At 53.1% G+C, this 17,244-nt stretch overlaps 1 protein-coding gene across 1 annotated transcript in view; it reads left to right on the plus strand.

Annotated features, from left to right (window-relative positions):
- Window positions 1–3,543: 3,543 nt before the first annotated feature.
- Window positions 3,544–17,244, plus strand: part of VWC2 (von Willebrand factor C domain containing 2) — a 119,434-nt gene continuing 105,733 nt past the window's right edge. The window contains exon 1 of the mRNA XM_028108885.1: window positions 3,544–4,236. Within this exon, the coding sequence (XP_027964686.1) occupies window positions 3,544–4,236 (693 nt within the window). The remainder of the gene's footprint in view (window positions 4,237–17,244) is intronic.

The raw sequence follows: 17,244 nt of genomic DNA on the forward strand, positions 1-17,244 counted from the left end.
TCCTGCGAGCCCCACTGTCTCATAATCATGGCTCTCCACTGTGACCAGCAGGCTGGGACAAAGGCTTTCTGATTCAATAGGAACTGTGATTGAGGTGAGATCGATACAGAGACGTCATGATTCCCTCAATCAGACCCCCAGCCAATTTTTCAGCTAGAAGGACCAGCTTGCACACACATCACTAGGGTTTTATTATTAGTCACATGCGCTTGGGGTTACTCCCAGTCCCACGACATGACGGCACTTGGCAAAACAAATGTGATACTTAACGGGGGCAGGAGACTTAGCCTGGGCGGCCAGGCTGCTACATTCCACTGGCACATGTGACCTGCCTCTTGAGGTGAGGTGAGGTGACAGGAAGAAGAGACAGTAGGGACTCAAAGGCAGAAAGGCTCAAATCATTTGGGACACAGAGACCCTCTACCCAGGCTTGGGATTTTTTATTTTTTGTGGTTTTTCTTTTTTGGATTTGTTTTTTGTTTGTTTTGTGTATTTTGTGCGTGTGTGGATAAGCTTCTCCCTTCTTCCTGTGACCTCTTTGTCCTTTCTAGAACCACAGGTCCATCTCCTTTGTCCCGGATAAGAGGTGGGGGAGGGGCACCTGGGAGGTTCTATTGATTGAGCATCGCAGTCTTGATCTCAGCTCAGGTCTTGATCTCAGGGTCCTGAGTTCAAGCCCTGGTTGGGCTCCAGGCTCTACCTGCAGCCCACTTAAAAAAAAAAAAAAGAAAGAAAGAAAAGAAAAAAGAAAAAGTAAGTAAGTAAGTAAATAAATAAATAAATAAATAAATAAAAGAGGTGGGGGAGAACAGGAATTTGTCTTAAAGTCCTCCTGCCCTCCCCAGGCCCCCAGCCCAGAGACTGATTGTGGGGAAGAGGTGGTGTTTTGCTCCAGCATTTTCAGTGATTCTCGGATGACATTGCCCCGGGAATGCACATGCCTATAAAATTCCATTTTGGGAGTTAATGTGAACAGGTACCTTTTTTCCTTTATCCAAGAAAAGTAGCACATCCACTGACCAAGATCAAAGGGTGAATCCCAGTCGGCACAACACAGGGCTCTGCTTAACAGTTTAGCATCCTTACAAAATTAATCCGAAATGTTTCTATTTGTGGCAGAAGAGAGAGCGGGCCGGAAAAGGGAGACTCAGGGACTGGGAGGGGGATTGGCAGAGATGCTGAAAGTACGCTGTCCGGATTTTTATGAGTTTCTCCCTCTATACCTCTGGGTTTCTGACCGTAAAGGGGAAACTCACTCCCAACAGTCGGCTAAGCCAACGCGGCCTTGGAATTCCAAACGGAACACAGTTTGGTTCAGGTTTTTCAACGGCGGCAAAACCCAGCCGTCCACGGGGCTCCTAGGAAAGCCAGAGGGGACCAATTAGGAAGGAAGAAATTAAAGACAAGAGTAAAGGAAAGAGGAGGCGCGGATGAAAGGTCCAGTGGAGAGTGAGTGACAAGGCAGGAGCCCGGCAGCCGGGGCGGACAGGCGGCCGCGCGGGGGGGGACTGACAGGTGGGTGTCGCGGCCGGGCAGGGCGGCGAGAGGGCTCGAGGTCCCCAACTCCGCGCAGCGCCGGCCGCCGCAGCGACGCCTCGCGAGAGAGCGGGGGCCGCAGAGGAGGGAGCGGGGCGCGCGCGGGGCGGGAGGAGGCGGGAGGCGGGCGCGCGGGCTCCCACGCCGGCCTCGGTGCCACCCGCCCGCCGCGACCCGGGCGTCTCCTCTCCCTCCGACGCGCCGCGGCGGCCCGGCATCCGGTTTGCCTGGCGCGGAGAGCTCCCCGAACCCGCGGGGTGGAGAAAAGCGAGGCCAAGCCGGGCGGCCCCCCGGGTGCGCTCCGCGGCGGAGACGCGGGGACGAGACCCGGGGCGGAGCGGCGGAGGGCGGCGCGGGCACTGACGCGAGTTGGGCAGCGCGCTGAGCCAGCCCGCGGAGACGCCCTAGCCGGGTGCACGCGCCGGGCGGAGCGCGCAGGTGGGGCTGCGCTGGCCGCGGTGCGCCCCGCGCCGGTCCCCCGCCGGCCGGAGGATGGGCGCCGGCGTCCCGGGACTGCGCCCGCCGCTGCTGCCCCCGAGCCCGCCGCGAGCCCGGCGTCCGGCCCGCGCCCCGCGCTCATGTATGTAGGCTGGGCGCCCGCCCCCAGGGCTGAGGGTGCATGTGGGGTGTCCGCACCCAGCGCGCTGGGACGCGCCCGGGGCACCGTTCCACCTTCTCATTGCTCGGGAGAACCTTTCTCCGACCCCGACCCCGACCCTGAGTTTGTAAATATGGGTGGGTTGCTCGCCCCGGGCTGAGGTCCATCGGGCCGGGGCTGGAAGTGAGCACAGGGCACGGTTGTCCCAGCTCTACGGGGGAGGGGGGTGGTTTGCACACCGTTGGGGGGTGTGAAGACCCCCTGGAGCGCGCCGGATGGGGGGGGTAGGGTGGAGGGCGAGGGGGAGAGAGGCTGGGTTGCCCGCACCCTGCGGCGTCTAGGGTTCTCTTGGCCCCTTTGGGCGGCAGAAACTTTGGGATCCAGAGAGGCTTTTGGAGATGGGGAGAATGAGAGGGACTCGCCCCCGCCCTGCATCCCCAGCCTCCCCCACCGCACACCTCGGTGCTGCCTGGGCACTTCTGCTCCACCCTTACGACCCCCTCCTGGGTGAAAGCGATTACGAGCCCAGCGTTGCGGCCCGCGCGGGGGTGTCTCATCAACGTTCGCGGTCGCTGAGCGGCTGGCTGGGCACGGGGGGGTTGGGGGTGGGGGGGACGGGACGGTGGAGGAGCCGAAGCCTCCGGAACCCCCGACCCTGCCGCCGGGGCTGGCCGGGGACATCCTTCCGTGCCTCGGGGCCTGGGGAGGAGGGCGGGGAAGCGACGTCTGCTCCCTGCGCTCGAGGCATTTAAAAAAGTTGTTGGAGATGAATCACGGGGTCCTGGGAGCTTCGTTAACCCCCTCCCGCCCCTTTCCCCAAACGCCCTAAGGCAAGCCGGGGAGGGTTTCCCACCAGTCTTCCTGCACGGTCTTCCGTGTCCAACTCCACTGCGGAATTCTCCATTTAGTAACCTTGGGGAAAGTGTGGCTAGCACCCAGGGGGGCACATCCCGGGCTCCCGGATTATGTGTCTCTACCCGAGTTTAGCACGGGGGCGCGGGCCCGGCTCGCTGCGTCCCCGCAGCTCCGGCTCCGCCACCCGCCCAGGGCCGTCCCCACCGCTAAATCGCGGCCACCGGAGAAACGCGGCCGGCCGGTGTTTCTCCCGGACTTCGCTTCCACGTCCGTCTCCACCATCTGTGAGGTCTCAGAAGCCGGCTGGGCACCGGCGCTGGGCATGCTGCCCCCGCCCGCGTCGTGCGGCTCGTTAATCTAGAGCGCTGCCGGGGCCGGGCGGCGCGGGGCCGGGTGGGGGCCGGGCGCGCGCGGGCCGCGGGGCTCAGCTGTGCTGCTGTTCTCTCCGCAGGGACGGCGGCTCCCGGCTGGCGGCGGCGCGCCCCCGGGCTGTGAATGCGACTCGCCCCTCGGCCGCGCTCCCCGCCCGCCCGCCCGCCGGGACGTGGTAGGGGATGCCCAGCTCCACTGCGATGGCAGTTGGCGCGCTGTCCAGTTCCCTCCTGGTCACCTGCTGCCTGATGGTGGCTCTGTGCAGTCCGAGCATCCCGCTGGAGAAGCTGGCCCAGGCGCCGGAGCAGCGGGGCCAGGAGAAGCGCGAGCACGCGTCTCGGGACGGCCCGGGGCGGGTGAGCGAGCTCGGGCGCCCCGCGAGGGACGAGGGCGGCAGCGGCCGGGACTGGAAGAGCAAGGGCGGCCGGGGGCTCGCCGGCCGGGAGGCGTGGAGCAAGCAGAAACAGGCCTGGGCCGCCCAGGGCGGGGGCGCCAAGGCCGGGGACCTGCAGGGCCGGCCCCGCGGGGACACCCCGCAGGGGGAGCCCCCGGCCGCCGCCCAGGACGCGACCGGCCCGGACCTCGTGCCCACGCCCGAACCGCCCGAGGAGTACGCGTACCCGGACTACCGCGGCAAGGGCTGCGTGGACGAGAGCGGCTTCGTGTATGCCATCGGGGAGAAGTTCGCGCCGGGCCCCTCGGCCTGCCCGTGCCTGTGCACCGAGGAGGGGCCGCTGTGCGCGCAGCCCGAGTGCCCGCGGCTGCACCCGCGCTGCATCCACGTCGACACGAGCCAGTGCTGCCCGCAGTGCAAGGAGAGGAAGAACTACTGCGAATTCCGGGGCAAGACCTACCAGACTCTGGAGGAGTTCGTGGTAAGAGGCGAGCGCCCGCCGGGCCACTTTGCACCTCCCACCGCGGGGTGAAACCCCTCTGTGCACTATGCGCCCCTACTTTGAAGAAGAGGCGCGTTCTGGTTCTCAGAGGCGGACAGCGCTGTGCTCGCGTCCGCTCAGCACGATCTCCCTTTCAGTGCGGAGGTAATCTCTAAAGCGATGTGGCCGATCCATTCATTCCTTCGGTCTTCGGCTCTTCGCCTTAAAAGGGTACGGAGTGGGTGAGGCCCGAGGCCGGGAAGGGACAGCCCGAGCTCTTACTGGCTGTACCGTTAATGTTAATCCACGGCTCTTAATTTAAAAGTGTTGCCGCTGAAATGCTCAACCTGTTTTCAAACACAGGGTGATTTGCCGTGCCGTTTGGGATATATCCTTCAGCTAATGGCTAATTAAGGAAGACTAGTCCTATAAATAAGCCATTTCCCTAGATTACTTGGTGGGGTATCATGCAAATGTTCTAAAAAATGAAAAGGCAAAGAAAATGCTTGCTCATTGGATGCCAACACACACTAGTGGAGGGCAAGAACAGGAAGCCTAGTTTATGGTTAAAAATTGTTTTGTTTTAGGTGAGGACCAGTAACGATATTAAGAGTGCTGGCCATCCCCCGAATACCTACCGTGTGGCAGGCTTGAGGCTGCATTTTCCACGTGCATTACCTGAGTTAAACCTCATATCATGCCATGAGAGAGATTATTACTTATGATCGCCAGTTGATGGAAAAGAGGAAACGGAGGCACAGAATCTTTTTTTTTTTAAAGATTTTATTTATTTATTTGACAGAGAGAGACACAGCGAGAGCAGGAACACAAGCAGGGGGAGCGGGAGAGGGAGAAGCAGGCTTCCCGCCGAGCAGAGAGCCCGATGTGGGACTCGATCCCAGGACCCTGGGATCATGACCTGAGCCCAAGGCAGATGCTTAACGACTGAGCCACCCAGGTGCCCGGCACAGAATCTTTAAATAACCTGGTGAAGGCAAGGTAGCTGTTAAGCAGACTCCTGTGCCAGGCCAAGCGGGTTGTACTCCCCAGTGCCCACTTTCCCCCTACATTCTGTGTGAAACAAAAGCCCAGCCCCACTGGGGCACAGGTTTGGATGGAGATACTGGGCCCCCCCCCCCCCGCGTGTGCTGGCCCCTTGGGGAGCTCTGACAGCCCGGCCTCTCACTGGTGGCCTGAACAGAAATGCACAGCTCTCCATCCAGACCCCCCCCACCTCCAGAAAGGAAGCTCAGTCTATGGCCTGCTGGACATGGCCTTGCTTTTTGCTCATGGGAGGTTTCCTGGGCAGAAGGGGGCATCCTGGGGCCTGCAGCCCCCCAAGCTGAGTAGAGAAGGCACGAGTCCCCCGGAACCCAGCCTCTGAGATCTGCACATTCAGGATATGCCCAGGATGTGAGGGCACTGAATGAATTTCAGGAATAAGTTTTCAGGGTTGTAGAACTGGAAAGCCGGGAAGGACGGATCTGGAGATAAGGTACAAAGTCTTGAAACAATGCTGGTATTTAGAGTCAGGGAACATGGGTGTCCCTGTTAGCCTTGCCATTAACCAGCTGCATGATAGCCACAAAGCGCCTGTCCCCTCTGGGGTTCTTTTTCCTCATCTGCAAGCTAAGGGGCCAGCTAAGGCTTGTTGCAGTTTCCCAGCCTGATGGCCGGAGTGCATCTCCAGGCCCGCCTGGTTAGCACAGTTGTTCACTCCAGCCCTTTGGAGAAAGAAAGACAAATTTGTTGAGAAACCCTTATGAACCAGGCCCTGAACATACGCCATGAGTGAGGTAGGAACCCTGTCCTCAAAATGCTGACTAGTGGGAAACATCTGCCTCTCCAGGTGTTTCTTGGTGTGGAGGCAAAAGTCCTGGCAAAACCCAGAGGCGGGACCTTCCCTGTTGGCCTGGGGCAAGGCTGTAGGCATGGGCCCAACAAACTAAATCTCTTGAGTTTTAGGCTCCAAAGAAAGTCTAGGAGTTGCGAGTACAAATGCAAGCCGTTAGTTTTTAACAAATCACGTTTATGGTTTACACTGTATGTAGTTTTATAGTCATTTCTTAAAAGAATCTGGTGAAGTCGGCTGAGGAATTATTGCCGTTTTTATCTAAAAAGCCAGAACACATCACCAGGTGGCCGTTCATCGACCTGAGATGGCAGAGAGAAGGGAGAATTCAAACTTCTGTTTTCGTAACTCACCGCCAAGTGCGAGCTGCCAAGAAGCTGTCTTTGTGTGCAGGGATGGGGGAGCTGTTATCTGATTCCTGTTTTCAAAAACTGGTGGTCAGTAAGTAGACTGTGTTTCAGACTCCGGAGACGGCAGATGTTAGAGCAACAAACGGGAGATTGGAAGGATTATCATCCTGGGAAGAATTAAGATAGTAGTGAACCTATTTTTAGAGTATTAAGTACATCTTTCATCTTCAAGTGACACTTCATTTTTAACTTTCATCCAATCCTGACCAGCTGCTAGGATGTACACGTGCATGAATGTTATCCAGCTGCTACAAATGTTTGATTATGTGCTTGCTCCCGTGATATGTGCAGCTTCGTAACGATTTCAGTGCCATACGTCGTACGTATCCAGCTCGTTCGTTTCTCTTACCGTCAGGAAAATTCTAGGCATTTCCCTAAGTCACTGTGGCTTTGTGCAAGTCATTTCATGTCCGTGGTTTTGTTTCCTTCCCTGTCCGAGGAAGGATGCAGCACTTTGTTGCGGGTGTCAGAAGGATGACCTAGAAGGGCGGGCATACGGTCGGCGGGGAGCCCGGGGCCGGCGGGGTGGGGGGGGGGGCGGTGGCACGGTCTGTGGGTTGCAGTCATGCAGAATCCTGGTGCTGAGTGCCGGGGCACAACCAGTGTTCACCTGCCTGCTCGGACTCTTCTGGGCCTCCGAGAGAGAGCCACCAAATCTGTGGTTTGCATAGCACCGCGCATGGAGAATGGAACAGGAAAGCATTTGCTGTCTGAAGCGCTTTGCTCTTCTCTGAAGCAGATGTAATTGATATGGAGGCTGTGGTCCAGTAGGGTCCTGCTTGGGATGCTGTTTACCATAGCAAGGAGGGAGGTGACAAGGAGGCCAGCTCTGGGCCTCCTTCCCTGGGAGGCACACAGACACTTAAACCATCTGCTCTCTGCCTCCCGAGAGAGGGGAAGCTCCCGCTGGAGGCTGGGTGCTCACTGCGGGCATCTGAGAAGCAGGCAGAACTGCAGGTCCTGCCCCGGGCCTGGGATGTGCGTTTGGCCCCAGGGAGGGCTCAGCCTCTCCCCGTCGTCCGGTGCTTCTCTTTCTTGGACACGTGGCTCCCTGCCCAGTTTTCACAGTCAATTCCGTCTTTTCCTTTTCCCCCCAGCTCCCGACCCCATGACAGCCCCCGTTCCTCAAGGCCTGGTTGATCTCAGCCAGATGTCAGCAGAAGACCTCACTCACGGCTTCCATAGAACCCCATGAGGCTGCTAGTAACAGAGTCCTATCCGCATTTTTCTGGGGATATTTGCAACTTAATTTGTATATGCAAATAAAACCATAGTTCCTGGTAGAATTTTCTCCACTGCCTCTCAGATTATACCAAACATCCTGTTCATCGCCTTAGACCAGCAGGTATCCAACTTTGAATAAGGAAACCTGTCTGTCGGTTTATATTTTTTATACCTGAATGGTGTTTTCATGTGCTGTCTGCTTCCTAGGGTCTATTCATTCACTAGGGTTGGCATAACAAAGTAACAGACCAGGCGGCTTAAACAATACAGATTTACTGATTCACAGTCCTCCAGGCTGGAAGTCCGAGATCAAGGTGTGGGCAGGGCTGGTTCCTTCTGAGGCCCCTCTCCTCCTCGTGCAGACGGCTGCCTTCTCCCCATGTACTCGCTCACCAGGTCCTTCCTCTTATTGTCTGTGTCTCATCTCCTCTTCTTATAAGGATGCATGTGTCCTCTTCATATCAGATTGGGGCCCACCTGTACGACCTCATTTTAACTTAATTTTCTCAGTTAAGACCCTGTCTCAAAATAGTCACACTGGGGGGAACCGGGGGTTAGCACTCGAACAAGTGGATTTGGGAGGGAGGACATGATCCAGGCTGTAACGTAGCTCTGACAGGTGTCAAAGGCCAGAGTTGACCTCATATGCATGAGCCCAAGGAGATACAAGGAATGTGGGGTGGGGGTGGGGGAGGCTTCATCAACAAGTATGATTGAAGAAAGACTTTACAAAGAAGGCCCAGAGGGGTTGGTGATAAACTCCATGCCTGAGAAGCAGAGTGAGGCAGCCCACCCAAACCACTCTGATGCTGTGTGTTTTCCATTCTGAGCGCTGCGTTAGGAACCATTATACTATGTTTGCCGACTGGAGCCGTGCATCGCATATAACCAGTGGGCGGCTCTCGGGGGCTCTGCGAAGCAGTTTCAAATTCGCCCCTGATGGCTACCAGGCAGGCCAGCAGCAACCCAAATTTGGAATTTACAATTTGAGCAGCAAAAGAAGTTGTTCCCCTCATGGGGTCCTCCCGATCCCTTGGGGGACCATGAAGCTAGGAGTGGGGTCTGCAAGCTTGTTTCTGCGTTTTATAGAACCCAATCAATTCATACGACTCTTTTGGCTGGTATGACACCAGTTCAGTCTGTCTGTGTGGCTCTCGTAGTGACCAGGAGCTCTGATTGGCGATGGTGTTGGTCTTTGAGGAAAAAGGGAAACTGAATTATTAATACATACTGGTCGCTCAACTGTCTTTCAAAGTGTGAAGACTGTGGAACCAGAAGCAGTTGGACGGAGATCCACAGGTGAACCCAGGCTCTCCCAGGGCGTCAGTGTCTGACCCGTGATTAACCCTGCTGCCGAGTCTCATTTCCAGAAGCTTAGTAATGAAAACAGTTCTTCCATGAAATTTGGAATCAAAACCTCCATCTAAGTAGATCTCTATTGTAGTTACCAAAAGATGCCAGCAGGGAGAAGGACATATTCATCATATTTTTCAGTTCCAGGGTATTCATGTTCTTTTGGCTAATGTCACTTAGCATAAAACAACACTATTATTATTATTTACCTTTGCCAAGAAAACTGACTCTAGCTGTGTAAAGCTAACGTTCTTAAGTCAGCCTGATGCTCGTGCTCAGAAGTTGCTACTTCTGAGTTTGTTTTGGTTCCAAGTCAGATTTTATAAATTCTGGACTTCTCAGTTTCTGCCTTTCTGTCCAAAGCCATTTAAACAGTAACAGTTTTTTTTTTTTTTAATGTATTTGCTCTTTAAAAAGATTTTTATTAATTTATTTGAGAGAGAGAGAGAGACTGTGCACACATGAGCGGGGTAGGAGGAGGGGCAGAGGCAGAGGGAGAAGCAGACTCCCCACTGAGCAGGGAGCTCTATGCAGGGCTCGATCCCAGGACCCTGAGATTATTACCTGAGCCAGAGGCAGATGCTTAACCGACTGAGCCCCCCACGTGCCCCTGAACGGTAACAGTATTTTAAAAGGGGGAAGTCCGTATGCTTTCTTGGGAACTTTTAGATGTGGTCAGATGTTGACCTTTAGGATTCAACCCAGTTAAGTAACTTGATCAAAGTCATGGGTATAGTACGTGGTGGAACCAGGATCTGAGTCCTAGACTGTGGCACACTGATGATTTTGTGCTTCCAACTGCACCATCTTACGTCCGTGACCAAATGGTGATGTAGTGTGACTGAGAGAATTCTAGGTACATGAAGAAGGGAATGCTCCTACAGGTTTAGAGCACCTGCCCCACATTTGTGTCCAATAAATGCTGGATCAATTTGGCCAAGTGTTTATTTATGTGGATTCATGCTACATTTGACTCAGGCCATCTAGGACAAAATAAAGGTCTGTGTCCTTCAAAGTATGACATCTTGAGTTGGAATGAGAACAGAAACAGTGAGTTCCAGGAGCTCCCTGAGGGCAAGGGGCAGCAGACAGAACAGTAGATCTCCAGACGTGAACAAGACCCCAGACCTTCTCAGGCCCGGAGCAGGCAAACTGGTGGCCCAAAGCCAACTCCAGCTCAAGGAGGTACTCTGCTTGGCTCACCACACGTAAGACATTTGTTTGACTAGTACAGATATTTAACAAGTGAAACCGTTCGTCTATATACCCAGATTGCCAATTTGCTGTCAAAATGGAATGATTCCCAAATGGCAGCCATCTGCCAGAGCTCTGCTGGGTGGCTCCTTTTGAAGGGCATTTGCTCTCCAGCTGACCACATACCCATTTGGCATGATTTATCCATGATCCTACAGCCACATGGAGAGAGATGTCATTTTAGGAGCCCCGATCCCGTGCCGTCATGTCCCGCCTCTTCAGTTTGAGTCAGCATCTTCTAGAACTTCGAGGTCAGAGTACTTACCATCTAAGGATGTCTGGGTGGGCCCTTTTCCTGTTGCATTCATGAGTCCCTTGGCCATTCTCGGGCCTCCTTGTTCTCCAGTGGACCAGAGTGGAGAGTATCCTGATTATCTCTTCATTTATGAAAAGTCAATGAAATACATGTGAAAGCACTTTGAACCTACGGATCTCTGAACAAATGAAAAAACAAAACCCAAAAAAGCCTGCAGCTAGACTAGTGTGGTTTCTAGGGGGGTCGTGTTGAGTGTGCATCTTGTGGGAGATGACTCTCCCCTAGCCGGGTGTTTGGTCCCTGGGGAGACTTCCAGCAGAGACTTGTCACTGGGGAGGGGCTCTCTGGGGCTTGCGCGAACATATTTCCTCAGTGGATGGCATCTCCGAGTCTGATAAATCCCAACAAAAATCTAGTCTTGCTTTTTTTAATTCAGAAAAAATTGTTTTGGACAAATATTTGCCAAGCACTGGGCAAGATGCTGGAGACATAATGACAAGCTTTGGAGTGCGTCCAGTAAACAGGCAGTGACCCAGGAGTGTGTGATGGGCTGAGAGGAGCATCATGGGTCTCTGCAGGGTACGCAGGTGGAAACGGCCCATCTAGACTCTGTGGCTGATGGTTTGTTTTTAAATGACCGAGCAATCCTGGGGCAGGTTTCTGGGGAAGAGATAAGAATCTATCACAAATAGAACAGTTGTGAGTTTGGGTAGAGGATACGGTTTTCCACCCCAGCCTACATACCCTGTAGCCATCCTTCGTGGTATGGTTCTGACCACATAGCTGGAAATCCTTTTTTTGCTGCTTCTGTTCCAAGCCTGAGATCCTGCCAGCTGGATTTCACTTCTCATTCTATTTCTGTCGGGCACTGGGGTGCGGCCAGGACATGGAGTGCCTTTCGAATCTGCAGAAAAGGATGATGTCAGGCATCTGCCCATGGCCCTGCAAGTTCTCTCGGAAGCCCTAGGCCTGTAGAAAAGCGTAGGGATGGAAAATTAAGATGCCATGTGGCTCTGAGCATTCCAGAAATGATTTTGCTTTAAACACGATGAGACCACCCCTTGCTTGCCTGGGAATATGGAAGAATGATAGCCTGAGAACCTACCATTTACCAAACTTATGAAATCCCAGATATCATATAAAACACATTTTCTTAAAAGCACAGCTGAAATGGCAAAAAAAAAAAAAAAAAGAAAAAGTAAGAGAAATTAATCCTCGCAGGTAGAATCTAGACAGGAAAGTCAGCCTTATAGTGGTGGCCATCGGAGAACATCCCTTGATGCCTGGGACCCAGGCCTTGGGTACTCGCAGCCAGGCTGGGGCACATGACAAACCCAGGGCTCCAAGGGGAGAGCATCAGATCAGGATGTGTCTCATGAGGCTGTGCTCCCCTGAAGAGCATGTACTGCAAAGGGGCAGTGCAGACAGAGTGCCCCGGATGGGCCTCAGGGCTGGGTTGACCTGACAGGTTTGCTGTGAATATTTGTTGTCTCTAGGGCATGCACTCTCTTACGAGCATGAAACCCATATTCATGCTTCCCTGAGTGGTCCAAAAAAATCCAGGTGGAATATTTTTGTTTAAAGGGGCCACAGGTACCTGACAGAAGCAAACGCTCCCAGGAGGAATGCACACTCCACCCAGGCTGCAAAGAATCCCCACAAGTAGTGTTCAAGGAATGTGACAGCAGAATGAAAATCACACACTCGTAGGGGTGTCATCAACAAGGGTCCACCAAGACCAACATAGTCCAATAAGATGCAGATGTTGGGATATAAATGGAACTACTTAATATGCAAAAATATATATGTTGAAATAAACCGTATGGGTAAACAAAACAAGCATATTCCAAATACTAGTCAGCTTTGAAAGAGAGTCAGGTAGAACTTGTATAAAGGAATGATATATAGTTTGAATTAATATTCAGTGGGAGGTTCAACAGCACATCAGATAGTTTATGGGATAATTCAGTGAACCAGGAGATAGACTTAAAGAAGTCACCCAGAGTGAAACACAGATGCACAGATGGATCATAGGAAGGAGATGTTTTGATTCGTGGAGGACAGGGAGAGAAGATTTAATATGGATCAGATCAGAATTCTGGAAGGGGTAGTAGGGAATATGGGAGAAATGAGGGGTTCGTGTCCAAGATGATCTACTTGAAACACAGTTATTTTCCGATTCAGGAATCCCCATGAATCCAAAGAAAGATAAAAAGACATCCAACCCCCTAGCCATATCATAGTGAGATTGCAGAGCACCCAACATAAGAGATTTTCAGAGCAACCAGAGAGAAAAGACTTGACCTGCAAAATAATAGTAACTATGAGTACGGCTGACTTCTTCTCAACAGTGGAAAACCCCAAACAGTAAGAGAACATCTTTAAAGAGGAAAGAGAAAAGAAGAGTTAATCCAATTTATGTAACCAGCAAAACTATCCTTCGGGAAGGAGCGTGAATGAAGATATTTTTATTTATTTTTTTAGATTTTTTTATTTTTATTTTTCGACAGAGAGAGGGAGACAGTGAGAGAGAGAATGCAAGCAAGGGGAGTGGGAGAAGCAGGCTTCCCGCCGAGCAGGGAGCCTGACGTGGGACTCGAACTCAGGACCCTGGCATCATGACCCAAGCCGAAGGCAGACACTTAACGACTGAGCCACCCAGGAGCCAGATATTTTTATTTTTTTAAGATTGTATTTATTTACTTATTTATTTAGATAGTGAGTGGGGGAGGGCCTGAGGGAGAGAGAATCTCAAGCAGACTCAGCACTGAACGCAGAGCCTGACTTGGGGCTCGATCTCACACCCTGAGATCATGACCTGAGCCAAAATCAGAAGTTGGATGCTTAACCAATGGAGCCACCCAAGCGCCTCTTGAAGAAGATATTTTTAAACAAAAATAGAGCATGCCATCCAACAAACTGTTACTGAAAGAACTTCAAAATGCCATCTAAAGAATGAAATTCAGCAAGGAGGAACGTGGCCCTGGAAGCCAAGCCACAGAGTCAAGAAGGAATGGAAGAAAACTCACTGCTCCCTGAAGTGTAGACCCGTGGCTCTCCACTGGGGGTCATTCATGTTGAGGGGATGTTTGCAATGTGTGAGGACATTTTTGGGTCATAACTGGGGTGGGGTGGGAGGCCACTGACATCCGGACGTGCTGCCAAAGTCCTACCACCAGGATGGAGAGCAGTCCCTGACAACCAGTGTCAGGAATGCTGGGGCTGAATACCCCATCTGTAGACTACCTAAGAAGAGGGGTGGTCTCCAGGCTGAATTTTGAGTTGGGATCTTTATCCTTGAACGTGCAGGAAATGCCATTAGATACAACGTAAATGTTCTTGGAAAAAAGTCCTTATGGGGGCCCAGCTAGCTCAGCTTTAGGCCAAGTCATGCCATAGGTGAGCAGTTCCAAAGGCCCCTCCTGCTTTCCAGGGCTGTTGGTCACGGACACTGCCAAGCTCCCATCACCTGTGGACGTGTGCTCTTGCCCTTCCTGCGATCACGTTCAGATCACTTCAAGGTGATGCGCCCCCCCCCCTTCCTTGGCTCTTAGTATCGCTCTTGGTGCCTGTGGTCCATGAGGTAGCTCAGAAGTAAATAGTATCGTCTCTACCAAAACCTGCCAGAGGGACTGGTCCTTCTGTATGGTCCTTTTGCTGTCCCCATGGGTGGTCAGGCCACACTAATGTATTGCCCTCATTCAGCTTCAAAAACAATTTCTGACTTCTATTTTACTTCCAAATCTCATGGGACTTTGGAAAAGGTATCTCAGTATCTCCGTAGAGGCTTAAAGCAGATAAAACACAAACTTAGGTTCCAGCAAGTCGTGACTCATTTATTAAATCCTGTTAAGGCGTCAGAAGCGATAGCTGTACTGGTCACGCTCTTGAACAGGGACACAGAGCCCTCGGCCAGTGGACAGGCTGTTATGGTGGCATCTCTGTCCCCACAGCCACAGTGCAGGGAGTCCCCAGATGGTCAGGATGCAGCAGTCCCTGGTCTTGTAGGGCAAGTCTGCCCTGCGCACCTGTGCCTCGACCCGCTGGTGGCTTCGCCATGTCACACACGCAGACACGTCAGGGGCGCTTAGGTTGGAAGAGAAGGAAATCTGACAAGGTCGCTGCCTTTCCTTGGGCCTGGGCGAGCAGGGGAAGCAGGCAGCCTGAGGCACGAGCTGTGCTGATGTCAGTCTCTCGGCTCAGGTCACCTCCTGCTGATGGCAGACTTCCCCTCTGGTCCCCACACCCTTCAGGACGCCAAGGAAGAAAGCTCATCTTGCTCCCGGTGACAGCAGGGGGCACCTGGCACAACTTCATGGTCCGCCCTCGGGCACCACACTGCCTGGGCCTGAGCCTGAAGAGAGCTCTTCTTGGGAGCGAGCCCTGCAGTGTCTTCTCCACCCAAGCTGAAAACCCCACAGAAAGGGACTTCATTAAGTGGAGACACGGCTGGCAGTGTCCTGTTGTAATTCCAGGATCCTCTGGAAGAGGCTCAGCTTCAGGAAGAATGCGGGGCCAAGGGTGTGAGCTGGCAGTGCCCGCCGGCCCCGGGCTCGGGCCATGGTCCAGCACCTTCCGGGTAATTGGCAGCTGACACACACTGAACAGAGTTTCAAGGCAGCCAGACTCTGACCTCAGATGCTGTCCAGACGGGTGTCTGCATGGCCACCTGATAGTTGGGGAGTGTGAGCCCTGTTCCTGGAGCGTGGCCAGCTTTGGGCAGAGGAAATGGACACACTCCTTTTGTCGTCTTCATTCCTCCCCGCTGAAGATGAGCATTATTACTGTCGTCTCAAACGACAAATGCCAAAATGAGCAGCACAGTTTAGTTTTCTTCTGGTGTGTGTGTGTGTGTGCATGTGTGTGTGTGTTGGGACGAGGTATGCCCTTTGGTTTCAGTGTGTTTTTTTTTTCAAGTTTGTCACAGTCCCCACCACTCTCTATTGTGCACTCGTTCACCACCTTGTTTCCTTACCTGACAGGCCCCTGAAAAAATTTGAATTTATGATCCCTGAGAGACCCGATCCCATGTCATGCCCTCATGCCCACCTTTTATTTTATTTTATTTTATTTTATTTTAAGATTTTATTTATTTATTTAACAGAGAGAGACACAGTGACAGAGGGACCACAAGCAGAGGGAGTGGGAGAGGGAGAAGCAGGCTTCCTGCTGAGCAGGGAGCCCCATGCAGGGTTGGATCCCAGGACCCTGGGACCATGACCTGAGCCGAAGGCAGACGTTCAACGACTGAGCCACCCAGGTGTCCCTCATGCCCACCTTTTAAAAGCCTACTCTTTGCAAGGCATTTAATTTTAGTCATTTATATATTAAGGGAAGACCAAGCTCTGTTTCTTTCTCTCAGGGATTACTTACCTTACACCCTCTCACTCTAAAACAAGAGGCTTTCGATCTTCCCGTTTTTAAAACCAGAGAAGTTTGGCTTTAACAACATTTTTCACAGGGACGTTATCGACCCGCTCTGCCCCCAGTAGGTAGTAGAGCCCCATTGGGAACATGTCCCTTCTATTAAGGGCTTAGTTTAGGAATCTGTGAACGAGCAGAACCTCTATTAAAATGGCTCCACCAAAACTCTCAACATCACCTGCCCCCCGGGGAGGGGGCACAGAGGCCCCGTGTGGTTCCCGTTGCCTGTGGTCATGGCGCCTCCTCTCTCCATGCCCTGCTCTGTGTGCAGAGGGCCGCGGGCTGGCCCGCCGTGAGCACGTGTCTGCCTCCACCACAGAAACGGACAGACACGTCTCACCATTGTGGAGGCTGGGAGCAGGGTCTGGTTCTGTTGAGGCTTGAAGATGGCTGCCTTCACCCTGTGTCCTCCCACGGTGGAGAGAAAGCCCAGAGTGACCGCCAGGCTCTTCCTTTCCTTCGAAGGGCACTAATCCCCACCTTGGGGCCCCAGCCTCCTGACCTCAGCTCCTAACATCCCCACATCTTATATCATCCCATTGAGGGTTAAGGCTCCAACCAATGAGTTTTGGGGGGACGCATACATGCAGTCCATACAGGAGGCTGGCATACTTTTGGCTGCATCTGATCTGACTGTGGAATCAGTGCATTCCAGAATGTTCACCAAGTCTGGATCTTTAGCCCAGAAGAAATAATCTTCCTCATTTTTGCCTTAGCCACTCAACTTTGGCCTCAGAGTGGAAGACGCCACATAAACACTGCTGGCATTTTCCCCCCTCTCTTAGGTGAGATCCCACATGCTCTGTATTAATCTGCAGGAATTCATCACAAGAGGATTTGAAAGGCATTCTTAGACAGACGGTCTTGCCACAAGCTAAGCCGTAAAGAAGGAAAAGTCATTCCTTGATGCGGCATTGGGTTGTCAGACTGTTGTACTGTTGATCTGTTGGGCGGTAGGCGGGGTGGCTTTCTTCCCAAGACTGGAAGGCTGACAGCTTCTGGGGACAGTTCTTAATTAAGTCCCTTTGTGTGCAAATCCGCTCTCTGACAGAGAGTGGAAAGACAAAGAACAAAAAAATAATCTTTCTCAAAGGGCTCGGGAAGCAGAAGCTTTCTGTTGCTGCATGGCCAGTGGCTTGTGCTGGAGGCTGGAAGGGGGTTGAAGATCAAGCCCAATTCACTTCGGGGCACAGAAGGGAGGGTGGAGGGGCACGCAGGGGTCCGGAGCCGTCCGT

Source organism: Eumetopias jubatus, unplaced genomic scaffold, assembly GCF_037043125.1.
Source record: "Eumetopias jubatus isolate StellerSeaLion01/CBP00866 unplaced genomic scaffold, mEumJub1_p1.0 scaffold_14, whole genome shotgun sequence".
NCBI classification, from domain to species: Eukaryota; Metazoa; Chordata; class Mammalia; order Carnivora; family Otariidae; genus Eumetopias; species Eumetopias jubatus.